A 16,377-nucleotide genomic window follows, 5' to 3' on the forward strand; every position below is an offset into this window, starting at 1 on the left:
CGTCCCTCCAACCCCACTATCCCCACCCCGCCCCACCCACTCCTCAGACTGCCGTCCTTGAAGCGGCAGACGTGTGACCCACAGGAAGGGACCTGGGTTCGTGTCCTGGTTGCTCCCGCTCCTTTAAAAAAAATTTTTTTCAACTAACTGTCTCTAGTCTTCAGTTGTGCAATGGGAGTTGGCAGCGCCTGCATCTTCCCTGTCTCCTCTGATCGTGTTGCCGTGGTATCCTCCCGGGGACGGCTAGGCTGCAGAGAATCGTCTGCCTTTGTTCCTTCTATACAGCCCCAGTGTTGCCCTTCCCTTACTTCCTTCATTCTTCCCCACCACGCTGCACTGCCTTTCTTTCGTTCTTTCTTTGGTGGATTTTTTGTTTTTTGTTTGTTTGTTTTTTGTCGGGGGGTCGTTATACCGACTGGTGTCTGGTGTGGGTGGGTGGGTGGGTATGAGGTGTGTCTGTATTCTGTGCGTCAGTGTATGTGCGTCTGTGTCTGGTGTGTGTGTGTGTGTGTGTCTGTGTGCGTGTCTGTATGTCTGTGTCTGGTATGTGTGTGTCTGTGTCTGGTGTGTGGATGCGTGTGTGCGTGCGTGTGTGTGTGTGTGTGTGTTTGTGTATGTATGTTAGAGAGAGAGAGAGAGAGAGAGAGAGACTCATTTCCTTACCCAGCTTCCCCTTTCCGGCTATACTGTCAAGCCGGTCTTGTCTTTTCTTTCATAATGCATCTCGACTACTGCGGCTCTCACCACTCCCTTTTTTGTTTATCATACTTGTAGAAAACACTGAGAAAGAGAGAGCCACAACTACAAGCTGAATGAGTATGACAGACAGAAGATCACAGAATGGAGAGCTAACGTCACAGAACTTGACTGCAACAGCCTATAGGCATAGCATATAGCATTGCATGCCTGGAAGTCTTTGGGTATTTTTCTACGACGCCCAGCCGGTTCCCAGACTGTACCTCCCAGACTGTGGTCCTCACAGAGCAGACTGAATGAATGAGGAGTTTCTCTAGAACTGAGTGGACTTGAGTCCCCGTTTCTCCCCCCTGTCTTCCTTCCATTCGCGGTCGAGTTCTCTTTGTCTGCGGTTGTTGGAAAACTGGCAACAAAACAAAACAATCGGCCGGCCTCCTCCCCTTCCCCCGAACTCCTTCACCTCTTCTTCCCTTCTCCTCCCCCCCTTCCCTCCCTTTGCGAGCGGGGTAGCTCTGCAAGTCTCGTTACCACCAGGTTTTTTGTGTGTGTTTCTTCCCACGGATAATGGATGTATGACGTTGACTGGGTAGTATCGGGTGGAGCTAAATCATAAACAATTGTAAATCAATGCTGGCAGCTCACAACCTTTTTTTTTTGGCTCTCTTTTAAAAAAAATTTTTTATTATTACTACTGCATTGTCTCGTTTTTATTTTGTTTGATTGATTGGTATTTCATTGTTCTACTTTTTTGTTTCTGACTTTCTGGTGCTTTTTTTTTTCTTTATTTCTTTGTTTTTGTAGTGATTTGGGTTTTTTCTCGTATTTTTGCACATTCAGTTCAACTTGACAAACTTGCAAAGAAACGGAAGAAAATATATTGCGCGTTTTCCTGTTTTAAACATGTCCTGATGTTTTAGTCAAGCTGTTCATGTCATGTTTCATTATTAAACACTTTACCAGGATCTCAGTGAGATCAGCATACAGTTCGGTAAAGCCGCCACGGCAAGTCACGTTCAATCGCTGCACTAAACCATCACTTTTGTTAGAGTATAGTGCCTTTATTATTTTGATGTATGGCAGCAATTCTTTACCTGAATTAAGAAAGTAAACACACATACGCATGCGCGCGCGCACGCATATATACACTCAAAACATACACATACACACGCGCGGACGCATGCATACACACACATACACATAGACACACAGAGACACAGAGACAGATTATATATATATATATATATAAACATGCACACACACACAATGATTAAGAATGGCGTATTTTTCAGAATCTTTAAACAGACACCAAACAACTTCGCCCAGAAATTTGGGAGCTAGACAAAAACCCCAAAAATGTTTTTGAGAAAGGTCCATTGCTCAGTGCTCATTGCATTGTGTTGTAATGTAATGCATTGTATTGTGTTGTACTGTGTTACTATGTCACAACATCTTTCTCAGTGCGAAATTCTGGCTTTTCTCCCCAAGGAGATTGCGTCGCTACAGTACCATTTTTTACTTCTTCTTTTTTTCCTTTTTTTCTGTCTGCAAGTATAATTGTTTTCTTTTGAAAGTGATTTTTTCTACAGAATATTGCCAGGGACGACCATTTGGATTGATTGTAACCAATGTGTTTTGAACGTGCAGAGTCCAGGGATATGCCTTCCAAAACCCCGGTCTCCAGAGACAAGAACCAGGGTAAGGGAGATGGAACTGGACTGGGTGAATCCTTTATGTCCGTCTGTCTGTCCGTCCATCCGTCTGTCTACCCCCCACTCTCCTTCCTCCCTATATTTCCATCTCTCTCTCTCTCTCTCTCTCTCTCTCTATGTGTGTCTCTCTCTCTATGTGTGTCTCTCTCTCCCCGCTTCTCGCAGACACTTGTCTATGGATCCCGTTGCATGGAGAATCATAGTTGTAAGTGTGTGTGTGTGTGTATGTGTATGTGTGTGTGTGTGTGGTGTGTGTGTGTGTGTGTGTGTGTGTGTTGTGTGTGTGTGTGTGTGTGTTCTGTCTGTCCGTCCGTCGCAGTGTGGTTTAACAAAAGAACGGCGCCACCCTTGTAATTACGATCTTCTGCGTCGGCTATTGGCATCAAACAACAAATGAAAGAAGACTGATGACAGTGGAAAACTACTTCTTTTCTATACCATTCATTTCCCGTTATTTATTAAGCAAAACAGACAAAACTTTTGCTTCTTTGCACTTCTTCTTTGGTCTTCTTCCAATACCGCACCACAGACAAACCCCACCATCCCAGAAGATTACCCGACCAGATGCCAGGCTCCCCCGTCCGTCTCCATTCCTTTTATTCGATGAATGAAAAAAGGGAGAAGGGAGCAGGGAGACGACAGGGAGGGCGGGATGGATTCGGGGGGTGGGAGTGGACGAAGGGAATGACGCGGGAAGGAGGTAGGTAGGGGGGGGGGAGTCCAGAGGGGCAGAATAGGAACGTCAGTCAGTACTTACGGCACATAAAACATTCAGAAGCTGATTTGTCTGCCACCACCATCTGGCAGACTGCCCAGACAAGACCCTCTGTGTATGTGTGTGGTATTAGCTTGACTGACCTCTGGATGAGATTGCTTACGTGGTGTCGGTGGTGGTGGTATTGGGAAGTTCGTACAGTAGTAGACACTGGGCTAGACTGGAACCGTCGGTCTGTGATGACGAAGTTTTGTTGGTTTGTTAGCCGGTGATGGTGATGGCGGCACAGTGTCTGGTGTCTGTGCGGATGGCAGGGGTTTCTTCGGGGGTAGGGAGACGATGAAAGCAGTGAGGCTTAATTAATAGTGCAGGAGGGAGTGGGTGGGTGGGGTGTGGTGGGGTGTGGTAAGGGTGGTGGTGGTTTGGTTTGGTTTGGTTTGCTCACAGCCCCAATTACGCGACCACGAACGGCGCTGGGTGGGATTCCTAAGGGTCTGGGTTGGTTTGTACTGGGCAGTATTAGTGATGTGTGCCTAAATGATGTGTACATCAACTGCTGCCGGGGGGAGACTTCCCTTATGTATGGGAAGGTAGCTCCACGTGTGGAACATAGGAGTCTCTCTCTCTCTCTCTCTCTCTCTCTCTCTCTCTCTCTCTCTCTATTCCCGGCCCAACTATTATCGACACCCGTGCCTCTTTAAACTGACATCATGGTTATCATGTACTGACGATATCGTCATTAGTAACATGTCTATGTATGTCTGAAAAAAAGCCTGTCAGTACAGATAAATTGCTGTTTCTTAATGTGATGACTCACTTGTAATATTTATTGACGTATATTATTCTTCTTTTGTATGTGGTTTACTGCTATTTACAACTGTTTATTTATTGTTTACATTCCCGCCACACAAGGGGATAAGGTCTAAAGTGATTGTACCCTCCCCACCCTCTCTCTCGCTTCCTTCCTCCCTCTCCCCCCCCCTCTCTCTCTCTCACTGTCTCGATCTGTTTCTCTGTAAATGCATGCATGTGAGTGTCCACCCATCTTATTTGTTTCTTTTCTTCCTCCTTTTTTTTTCTTTGCTTCCCTTCTTTCTTTGACTCTCTCTGCTTTCCTTCTTCCTGATTCTTCCCCTGACTCTTTCTGTCTGCCTCTTCCTCCTCCTTCTGTCACTCTCTCTATTTCTCAGTTTGTACATTTCTCCCTTCCCCCTTTATTATTTCTTTCTCTCCCCACTTCTTTCTCTATCTCACTGTGTATTTTTTTTTCTCCTGCGCACCACCCACTGAGACGACCAGCTGTGTTTCGTTTCACAGAGAGAGAGAGAGAGAGTGAGTGAGAGAGAGAGAGAGTGTGTGTGTGTGTGTGTGTGTGTGTGTGTGTGTGTGTGTGTGTGTGCGTGCGTGCATCAGTGCGTGTGTGTGTGCGTGTGTGTGCTTGCGTGTGCGTGGGGTTACGAAACCGCAGCCAACAAAGCGCAAACTAAATGATGAAACTCGTTGATTTCAATAAGCTGCAAACGTGTGCAACAGGCAAAGGGGAGAGGGTGGGTGGGGGTGGCTAGGCGGTGGACGAGGGGAGAGAGTGACGGGTTTGGAGCGGGGAGGGGGGAGGGGACGGATGGATGGTGAGGGTGGTGGACAGGGAGGAAGAGAGGGGAGGGGAGGTGGAGACGCTGCAGCTGTTTACCCGCCGCAGTGAAGCGCCGCGGTGCTGTACGTCATCATCATTATAACGATGCCTTGTTTTGATTGTAAACTGTTCTCCACGTGACACAAAAGAGTAATGGAAATTATCAGTTCGCGTGCAGAGAGGTTTCTTCTGTCCATACAAAACGAAACACAGGACGAAGCATTATATCCTCAATCTCTGTCTTAGCTCTGTCTTCCTGTCTCTGTCTCTCTTCCTGGCTCCCCTCTCTCTCCCTTCCCCTCTTTCTCTCTCCCTTCCCCTCTTTCTGTGTGTGTGTGTGTGCGTATGTGTGCGTGTGTGTGTGTGTGTGTGTGTGTGTGTGTGTGTGTGTGTGTGTGTCCCTCCTTTTCTCACTTTTTTTTGTCAGTGCAAAGCTGATGTATTATTAGACACCCTCTTTCCCGCCCCCCCCCCTCTCAGTCTCTCCCTGCCCCCCTCTCTCGCTCTGTCTCTGTCTCTCTGTCTGTCTCTGTCTCTCTGTCTGTGTATCCATCTCTCACTCTCTTTCTCTTTGTGTCTCTCTCATTTGTTTGTCAGTGTAAAACTGTGATATATTATTCGTCATCCTCTCCTCTTTTTTTGTTTGTTTGTTTGTTGTCTTTCTTTGTCTCATAAAATTCGCACGCAAGGTCAGTTTAATCGCATTCGTAACATGTGTGGACATAGCGTGTGCATAAAACTGGCCTCCTCGTGTGAACGCTCTCTTCATACGCCCCTCCACCCCCATATTCCTTCCACTCACTGCCCCCTCCGAGACCACCCCTCCCCAATATTTTTTTCTTTCTTTTTCCTCATGTTTGCAGTCCTCTTTCGGCTTCAGATCGCTTTTTGTTACAGTGATTTCTCTTTTTGAGTCCAGATACGCTGAAGTCCTTTCGAAGAGGGTTTTTTTTTATCGCAAACGGTAGCGACTCTCTGTCTCTTTCTCATTGTTTGTCTGTGTGTGCGTCTATTCTGTGACTCTGTATTTGTCCGTCTGTTCGTCTCTCTCTCTCTCTCTCTCTCTCTCTCTCTCTCTCTCTGTCTCTCTCTCTCTCTCTCTTATTCTCTCCTCCACCCCATTCTGTCACTCCACATTTCCCTCTTTCTTTCTTCCTTTCAACCCCCGCTTTCCTCGTTTCTTTCCTGTATACTCAGTTTCCCCTCAGTCCCCATACAAACTCCATCTATGATCCTCTCTCATCAAAAAATGATACGGGATCTGCCCAAACTTTGCTCCTGCGATATGGCTGCGGCCTGAAAGGCTGGCACAGTTAGCCACGGCTGAAAGACCCCTGTGGGAAAAGAAGGGATTTTCTGCAGATATATCATCGTCATCGCCCCCTGCAGTGTCGGGGAATGGGAACTGGCCCACAGAGGTGATTATGTTCGTCATGACCGGACACACAGTACGCGGGAAACTGGACTAGAAGTGTACTTTGGGGGACCATTAGGTCTGAGGTTGATGGGCGAAGTGTTTCCGGTTATCGCTCCATAAAGTAGATGAGATGGTGTGGTCCAGCTCGCAGGTTCCGTCCGGCTTGGTGGAAGCGTAATTCTGTTTATATGTCTGTGAAACATTATGTATCTCGTGATGTCTTTGTATCCGTGTCTCTCTGTTTTTTGTCTGGTGGGTCTGTCCATCTGTGCTTTCTCTCTCTCTCTCTCTCTCTCTCTCTCTCTCTCTCTCTCTCTATATATATATATATATATATATATATATAGAGAGAGAGAGAGAGAGAGAGAGAGAGAGAGAGAGAGAGAGAGATCCACGTACTTGTCTGTGTCTACGTCCCTCCTCACACACACACACACACACACACACACACACACACACACACACACACACACACACACACACACACACACACACACACACACACACACACACTCACTCACTCACTCACTCCTACTCCTTCCAGCGTCGTTTAATCATTGACGAATCGATTGAAAAAGCGAAATGAAAAACAACCAAACTATTTGTGAAACAACAACAACAAAACCAGTCGATTGTTTCCTACCATAACTTCAAGACGTGCTTATTGAGGATCCATTAATAGATTGATGCATCGTAGATTTTACATTGACACCTTAAATCGACATTTGTTTTCTTTTTACCTTCACAGCTAGCCACGCCGAAGAGGACGACAACACTCTCCTGTATGTTGGCGTGTGTGTTGCTGTCATCGCCATCGTCGTCATTTTCATCGCTCTGGTCATCTTGATGCGACGGCGGAAGAACGCTCAGCACCAAGGGGTTCTGGACATGGACAATGAGCAAGGTAATGTGTGTGCGACTGTGTGTGTGAGGAAGGGGGAGAGAGTGCCAGAGTGTCTGACAAACAGTTCATGTGTATCAGATTTCGTCTTTCAATTGTGAGCGCGCGCATGTTACCTGTGCGTATGATTGTGAGTGCGTATGTTTGCGCGCGCATGTGTGTGTGTGTGTGTGTGCGCGCTTGCGTCTCTTATGCGTCGGTGAATGCTGTAAGGACACGCACATGTCAACGCTGAGCGCCACCTCTTCTTTCATCTCTGCTGAATCGAGAGCCTGGTGAGGTCCTTCTGCCCTCTGGTACAGGCAATGGAAAGGGATACTCTCTGCATTAACAAGAAACAGTGGATTGTGAGTACTGAGGATGGGAACTACATACGCATGGTGGATTAGCAGGCGCAAAAGACAGACATTTCAGTTCCCACACCAAAACAAGTGAAAATGAAGTGTTAAATGAAATTATGGTGTAGATCTCAAAGTTCCTGTTTAAAATATGTGTTCAATGTAATTATGGTGCAGGTATTTCCTGTCTTTCATCGCTGATCTGATTTGACAAACGAATCATTCGACATGAAAAAAAAGTGTATTTTGTGTATCATGAACATGAACTTGAAAAACTGCGGATATGTTTAAGGTTCTTACAAGGCTTTATGTAATTGACTAGATAGGACGGTAGAGCGTTGTGTAAGTGCCAGCATATTTACATTATTATAATATTACGGACAATATCTGAAAGAGAGAAAGATACATAGCGTCAATGTTCCCTGCTTTTGATGTTTTCCTGCTTTTCAATGGTGTCAAAAGCTGTAGAAAGGTTAACTTTGACGCAGCTTTCAGAACGTGAATGTTGATGCATGCAGTATACCGTGCATTGTGGTTCGGACCGTTTCTCAGTGCACACCGTGACTGACTGACAACCCAGCTTTCGCCGCTAGCAGTGTGCCATACAGCTGACCGAGTCGGGCTTTGCCGGGAGGATATGTGGACCGCTGTTGCCTGTGTCAACATGTCTGGGGCCCCCTTATCCTCTCTTTTCATCGAACACTTAGATGGCTGAGGACTGCGCGAAACTTCGTTGTTCTTTTTGTCCCCCCTCTCTCTCTCTGCGTGCGTGCGTGTGTCTGTGTGTGTGCGCGCGCGCACGCAGGCTTGTTTATGTCTCGCCTGTGTGTGTGTGTGTGTGTGTGTGTGTGTGTTTTGGAAAGAGAGACAGACAGACACATAGATAGATAGACAGGCAGGCATGCAGACAGAGATAGACAGGCAGGCAGACAAACACACAGAGGCAGAGAGAGAGAGAAAGAAAGAGAGAGAGAGAGAGAGAGAGAGAGAGAGAGAGAGAGAGAACGAAACGAAACGAAATGTTTTATTCAAATAAAGGCTATAGCCTCTTACTGAAGGGGTGTGAAACAAGTACATTGAAATATAGGAATCATAACAGTCATACTAAATACCACCGCAACATACTTTGTATTCCGTAAACTACACAAAATCAAAGTCAAACTTATACAACAGCAATATACCACACATGTCATGAAATACATGGACAAGAAAAAAACAACAACAAAAATAAACAAACAAAGAAAAAAAACCAACTACGATGCCATACACACATTCACACCAGGGTGGAGTGACGACAGATGGGAGTAAAGTGCCTTTCCCAAGGACGCAACACCACGTTGAAACGGGGCCTCGAACCCTGATCACTTGTGAACACTAAAAGTCCAGCAACAGAAGTCCAACGCCTAACCGATTCTTTAACAGCTCCTCCACACAATTCACTGCCGAGCAAACACGTTTGCCGTCAATGTCGTTCAGAGAACAGATGCGTTAACCAGGGTGAAAACTACAATTCTAAAGGAGAGAGCCAGTCGTTTTGCCTGATTACGGCTAAAGTGTTCCGTCTCCTGTAGATTCGTTTCGGTAATGATGATAGACTTTCATTATTACACTACATTAGCCTCCAATGACAAACGTGGTGTTCTTTGGTTAAGTCTGCATAGGAAGGGGGAGAAAGCTGTTCTGTGATTTGTGTTGATGGCAGTGAATCGTCTTTCACGATAAGTGATCTGGAAACACTGCTTATAATTATGTATATTTTGGTGGTGTTGTCAGAAGGAAAGAAAATAACACACCAGTGACTTTACAAAGCTGCTTATCAAAAATTGGAAGAAAACATGAAGAATAAATATATGCCAAAAACGAGATGCTGTGTAACTAATAAATAATTGGTCTTTGCGCCTTATGCTTGGTGATCTGTAGGTCAACATGCGGGCACAACATGAATAGTGTACACAGCTGTGTCATAACCCAGCCACTGTCAGGCAAGGGCACGGACACAGGTTACATTTACATTTACTTGGATCTACGTACGCACTCCCCATTATGCGTTTGTAAGGCAGCAACGAATAACCGTCTCTCTTGTCTGTTTTTGGCAAGTCTCAGAATGGCCGGTACCCCACGTGTACTTCAGGATCTTGAGTTCTCCATCGACTGTTCTGTGCCAGGTGTTCTTTAGCCTGCCTCCCTTGCGTCCATACCTTCTGGTGTTCAGTGAAGGGCTCTCCGCGTGATGTGACCTTGCTCTCTTTGCATGACGTGTCCAATCCATTTCCACCACTTTCTTATCACGGTGATCCCCACTGTCTCTTGGTTCGACTTGGATCTGCAAAGACAAGTAATCCCTACTGGTTGATGAAATTGTTGTTAACACATTGCTAAGAGAGAGAGAGAGAGAGAGAGAGAGAGAGAGAAGTCAGAAGAGAGAGAGAGAGAGAGAGAAGTCTGAAGTCTGAGAGAGAGAGAGAGAGAGCGCACACACACATATAGTGCTTCAACACACCGATAGGATTCTAAATTTAACGTACTGTTGAATGAATAATACAGATCTGCGCAATTTCACTTTTTGTTACGATTCTTACGCGTACATGAAGATACGTTGGATTATCAGCACTGTCTCGTCGACCATGAACAAGAATGTGGCACTGTGCCTTGGTCAGCGTCCCAGGAGAGTGAATAATTGATTCCATGCAATTTCCAGTGATAGACCTGATTGGATTTGCATTGTATAGTGCCACTGTAGGCTGTCACCAGAGAAACTGGTCGGTTGTGTGTGTGTGTGTGAGGTGTGTGTGTGTGTGTGTGTGTGTGTGTGTGTGCGCGCGCGCGCGCAAGTGTGCGTGTGTGTGTGTGTGTGTGTGTGTGTGTGTGAATGATCTGAACACGCGTGTGCGAGATGGAAGAGATGTTCTGAAAGACAAGGAATAAAAAGCAAATCGGCATTGTTTCAGCAGATTTCAAATCGGGAATAAAAGTAACTTGAAAATTCTTGTCAATGGCTAATCGTTAGAATATGAGAGAGGTTAAGCGCCCACCAATACAAGGACATGAATAGTAGTGATAGAACATGAAATTGTAAAACTATCACCGCATGAATTCTCTTCCCCCACTTTCACATTCCAATGTGCTTCGTATTATCTCATTTGAGTACTCCACCGCTGCATTCATCTATAAATCAGGTTAAAACAAACTTGTCATGTTCTGACTTCTGATAAGCGTTTTGATAAACATTGTTCACTGGAATAGACGGGCGCAATAGCCGAGTGGTTAAAGCGTTGGACCCTCAGTCTGAGGGTCCCGGGTTCGAATCGCGATGGCGCCTGGTGGGTAAAGGGTGGAGATTTTTACGATCTCCCAGGTCAACATATGTGCAGACCTGCTAGTGCCTGAACCCCCTTCGTGTGTATATGCAAGCAGAAGATCAAATACGCACGTTAAAGATCCTGTAATCCATGTCAGCGTTCGGTGGGTTGTGGAAACAAGAACATACCCAGCATGCACACCCCCGAAAACGGAGTATGGCTGCCTACATGGCGGGGTAAAAACAGTCATACACGTAAAAGCCCACTCGTGTGCATACGAGTGAACGCAGAAGAAGAAGAAGAAGTTCACTGGAATGATACGTTTCTTGTATGGTCAACTTTGGTGACATTCCTCCAGACTGCAGCCCTAGCGCCGCGTGCCTTTTCTGTCAGATTTAGCTCACACCCAGACAAGCGTGCTAACGTTTTAACTCGAGACATCTCTGAGAGAGAGCAAGGTGAGTGATTGAGTTAACGGGGGAGAGAGAGAGAAAAATTGTCTCTCTCTCTCACACACACACAACACACAACACACACACACACACACACACACACACGAGATGAAAGAGTGGCAAAGTCAGTAATCCATTCCGCTTACAGTCCTTCGTAGAATACTATGATAATGATAGAAAAATATGTATCACAGATCAGAACACAAAAATGTAGCCTGTTCCCTTGCCACCAATACATTGATCGTGACACCAGCAATATACAGCTGTAAGGCATTAACTTAACAATCACTCCCAAAATTCTTCCTACCTCAGTGACCATCAGGCCATTACAAATACACACACATTTTCACATTATACCATGAACCTGTGGTACACGAAATCAGCTCCATACCATTGCGAAAAACACTTTAGTTTTACATAAAATCCGCATTGTGATATCCCTTGTGGCAGTTGGCTATTTTTATATTTTTTATCTGAAAACACACAAAAACGATAACAAAGAAAACAATTTCCACTTGTTAAGTGGCAGCGTGCTGTGAGGGTTCTTGTATTACGGTTTGTAATTCTCTGAAAGCGCTCGCTTCAGACGAAGCCTGTTCCCAGTGTCACAGCCTCAAACTACCCCCAACTGGATTCTACCCCGGGATCAAAACAAATGAAGTCAGTGATACCATAAGACTGCAGGTTGGTCAAAATGAAGACCTACTGGCCTCAGTGAAAACAGGGAAAATGATATGGTACAGCCACATGACAAGATGTGACGGGCTCTCCAAGACCATCCTTCAGGCAGCAGTGCAGGGGAAAAGGAAACGAGGCAGACAACGAAAGAATTGGGCAGATAAAATCACTGAGTGGGCAGAAAGGAGCTTTGCCAAAACTCAGGCCCTATCCCACGATCGCCAGAAATAACATGATGGAAATAAGGGGAGTGGTTGCTTTCAGCTGGCTTGTACTGGCCCCCTTCCGAATCAGCTGCTATAAGGTAAAAAGGTGGCTTTTTGGACTGGCTTGTATTGACCTCCATCCCGACTACAAGGTGGCGGATACAAGGTTAGGGGATGTCTGTGGGGGTCAGTGGACATTCTCCATCTGGATTATCGCGGACTGTACTCTCGCCACGACTATCACCCCTCCCTACCACAGGGGACAGCTTTTAGTTCAGGCTTCAGGTCCTCTTGCTGAAGGACTGGAGTGAACAGCCGTTCCTCCATCCACATTGAGAGTTGAATCCAAGCGGGGGAGGTGGGGTCGTCTGACGAGGCCAAATTTATCCCGTAGTTCATTTCAGCTACGATTGATTATAAAGATTCCGACTAGCTTGAATCAGAAACCATCCAATCAACATATTTTTTTTTAATCAAAGACCGGGCTCCTCCCCTTTCACTTGAAGTTAATGTCAACTTGGATTTAATCCCCACCACAACTGCCCCCGAAAGAAATGGGGGAAGGAGGGGTGGTGGTGTAAAAATGGTGGTGAGAGTTCAGTCCGTGAAATTCTGATGGCGAAAGTCCACCGACCCCCCAGAGACACCTCTTTACCTTGTATCCGTCACCTTGTAGTCGGGAGGGGGTCAATTTTAAACTGTACCAAATTTAAGCCGTGGATCAGTTCAAGCATGCCCGGACTGACTCCCATGTCCATAGACGGGGTAAAATCCAAGTGAGGGGGTCAGTTCTGACCAGTCGACATTTACCCCACGGGGATCCAGGCCAGTCTACATGGACCCCTGAACTAAACTGAGCCAGCTAGATTTGACGTCATGGTGAAATCCAACGGGGGTAAGAATTCCCCGCTACACCACGAATAGAATTGATTGCTTTTATTTTTTTCTCTTAATTTTATACATTTGTGGCGGAATGCCAGCAAAGCGATATGGCAACCTGGGTGAAAATGGTTCAATGCTGAATTTTACATTTATGAGAAAAACGTAATAATGAAATAAAATTTTATTTAAAATAAAATGAAATTCACGTTGTACGAAACAGAATAAAATGGTTTGCGTTGGTGCATTATGGAGAGGAGCACACGGTGTAAGGTCAGAGCTTGTCATGAACCCCAGCTGTCTGTCTGTCTGACTGTCACACACACACACACACACACACACACACACACAAAGAAAAAAAAAGAAAAAGAGACGTAGAGGAGGGCGTGAATACCACCCCTACATCACCACACGCGAGTCCATTACAGGCAGAATTTATGCTGCCAGGGCGCGCTTGGGTATGCACACAAAATCGCACGTCTGGGTATCTGTTTTACACTGATCCTTCACAAATGTCACACACACATACACGCGCGCGCGCGCGTGCATGCACACACATACACATAGAAGCGCATTCTCTCTCTCTCTCTCTCTCTCTCTCTCTGTCTGTCTGTCTGTCTGTCTGTCTGTCGTAATGCGCTCACCGTCGCAGAGCAGTTGTTCGTATGTTTTTTATACGATGCCATAAGACCACTGACTTGTCCTGTGACTTTCCTTCCATTTGCCAAAGCATCCAGCATCACACAGGTGGCTCTGGTTTGTGCGCAGACAGTACCCACTGTGATGGGTTTGGGGAGATGGGGGTGGGGGAGTGAGGAGAGTGTGTGCGAAATTGTCTGTTCATGCATGGTCCGCTTGGTCTGTTTTATGCGTGGTTGGTTTTCTCTGCTTCCAGATGCCTGCCAATCGCTGACTGAAGATGAACAAATCACCAAGAATGGAGGTGAGAAGAATGATGTTGTTGGGCGTTTTCAAACATTAACAGTATGATACAGTCAAGATGTATGGTCATTTGTATGGTACACAGAATTAGTTTTACTACGTTGTGAACATTTGCCTTGCGTTTTACACTACAGCCGCTTTGTAACATCTTATTTGGCAGTGAACTATGAAATGATAGTGATAATGTGTAGACTGAACTGAGCTGTAGATTTTTGTGACTTTGTTTACATGCATATATGTGAAAGTTTACTTCCTGTCATATTTTATCTATTTTACCAATGATGATATATCTTTTGCATTGACATAATTACGTGTATCAGTATAAAGGCACAGAAATAATATAGGTTCGTAACACAATTTAAGTAAGAGATTTTAATGTTATTGTCCATTTGTCTCATTCCTAACCTCCTCACTTTCGGCTCTCTCTCTCTCTCTCTCTCTCTCTCTCTCTCTCTCTCTGAAAGGGGTCTTTGGCAACAAACAAATAAATCTTGTTCAAAGAAAGTTAGATATAAAAGGGGACTGCACGAATGCATGAGAGAAAAAAAGCAAAGAGAAAGAAATTGAAACAAATATCAGACCAACCACGAAACACATGACGTTACTCAGTAGCAGTGCAGGATTTCCTCTGGAATGTGGCCTCATGACGACTTAAAACGCCAGTGCAGGATTTCCGCTGGACTGTGGCCTCGTTGTGACGACCTACAACAGCAGAGCAGGATCTCCTCTGGAGTGTGGCCTTGTGACATATCAGAACTGAAGTAGAGCATCTCCCCTGGTAGATGGCTTTATGGCAACTTGATGCTCCTAGCTTCCTGTGGACTGCTGGCAGTCAGAACTGCGGAAGATGAACCCGAGTGTGAGTGACAATGTGCGGGGAAGCTGGGATGAGCGGCGTGGTGGCGATGCCACTGAAACGAACGCGGAAGTTGGAACGACAATGAAACAAACAGGATAAAAAGAAACAAGACAAATGAAATGTCTACAAAAGGAAGAATGAGACAAAAAGAAAAGTGTCGTGTGGAAAAGAATACAAACGATGGAAAGCAAAGAGAATGAGGAGTGATCACAAAGAAAGAAAGAATCAGATACTCTGAAAAGGTTTGGGGTTTGGGGCGGTGGATCGGTGGTGGTGGAGGGGGGGTGGGGTAGAGAAAAGAAAGAAGTGCAAGAAAGAAAGAGAAAGGGGAAAGAAAGAAGTGAAGGACTTTGTCACAAAGCTTAATCCACTTGAGTGTGTTGGAGGGATGCTGGCATTATTGACTCCGATGGGGAGCTTGGGATCGCACTATTGAATTGCAGTTGGGGAACTGTTCTTTTTTATACTTCTTTTGTCAACAAAATCTCTCTCTCTCTCTCTGTCTATCTGTCTGTCTGTCTGTCTGTCTCTCTCTCTCTCTCTCTCTCTCTCTCTCTCTCTCTCTCTCTCTCTCTCTCTCATTGCGTGCTTATTTTTTTTTATGCGTGTGCGTATGTTAGGCTGCTGAATGACATTTTGTTCTTTTTCTCAATGAATAGAAATTACTTGGTGTGAGAATGCATATGCGTTTATGTGCACGCACGCGCGTGTGTGGATGTGAGAATCTGCGCGCGCGCGTGTGTGTATATGTGAGAATGTGTGTGCACGCGCGCGCGCGCGCGTGTGTGTGTGTGTGTTTGTGTTAGAGGGATATTACATGCATGTGGGTCTATGTTTAAGGGAAGGAATGAGATTACCACAACATAAAAAAGGCGGTAAAAAGCATAAAAAGAGAAGAACGAAGAAAAAAAAAGATGAAAATGAAAAAAAGGAGATAGGGGGAGCGACAAAGAACGACAACAACAACAAAAAAGTCACCCCTCAGAGCTGATCGCTTTCCAGTAATGCTCCCAGCGTGCACAGACGAGGCTGCAGCAGCCAACGCCTCGACCACAACAGGGGGCCCGACCTCAGGCCCCCCATTAATCTTGTTGCGAAAGACCGTTGACAGACCGTTGAGAGGCAGCCATGCAGGCAATGGATAAGGCGAAATGAATGAGCTGGTGGGGGTCGTCCAAGCATTGTGACCCTCGCCCGAGCAGGTTGTCCATTACCGAAATGAGGTTTACACCCCACCCCCACCCCCCGCGCCCCCCTCCCATCTTCGTCCGACCGTTCCCTCGTATCACACTGCACAGACTGCACGTTAGCCTGCGGTGGAAACAGGCTGAGCTTTGGACCCTCCTGATATTGTTTTCCCCCGTCTTCTTGGCATAAATGGATATGCTTCGGAAATGTGATGCAAAACGATCTGACTTTGCACTGCAATGAATAGCGTTTATTTTGAAATACGATTTTTATGACAGTAGATATCTTCAATATTCAGGTCCCGGAGTGGCTCCACCTTCCTCATAAATCTGGACGAAAAATATCAGGAATCACTAGTGCTTATCATCCGCCCATTTCTCTCGTATGCATGGGTCGCGGGCAGCTGGGGGGAAAGATTTTTACCCGCTGGCAGAAAACATCGAACATCACTGTGAACATAGAGAA

At 45.8% G+C, this 16,377-nt stretch overlaps 1 protein-coding gene across 4 annotated transcripts in view; it reads left to right on the top strand.

Annotated features, from left to right (window-relative positions):
* LOC143292657 (netrin receptor UNC5C-like) overlaps window positions 1-16,377 on the top strand; it is a 137,763-nt gene that overhangs the window by 76,202 nt on the left and 45,184 nt on the right. For all 4 annotated transcript variants that reach the window (XM_076603150.1, XM_076603154.1, XM_076603151.1 and 1 more), the window contains 3 exons: window positions 2,341-2,391; window positions 6,919-7,074; window positions 13,819-13,866. In XM_076603150.1, coding sequence (XP_076459265.1) covers window positions 2,341-2,391; window positions 6,919-7,074; window positions 13,819-13,866 — 255 coding nt within the window. The remainder of the gene's footprint in view (window positions 1-2,340; window positions 2,392-6,918; window positions 7,075-13,818; window positions 13,867-16,377) is intronic.

This window comes from Babylonia areolata, chromosome 18 (assembly GCF_041734735.1).
Source record: "Babylonia areolata isolate BAREFJ2019XMU chromosome 18, ASM4173473v1, whole genome shotgun sequence".
NCBI classification, from domain to species: Eukaryota; Metazoa; Mollusca; class Gastropoda; order Neogastropoda; family Buccinidae; genus Babylonia; species Babylonia areolata.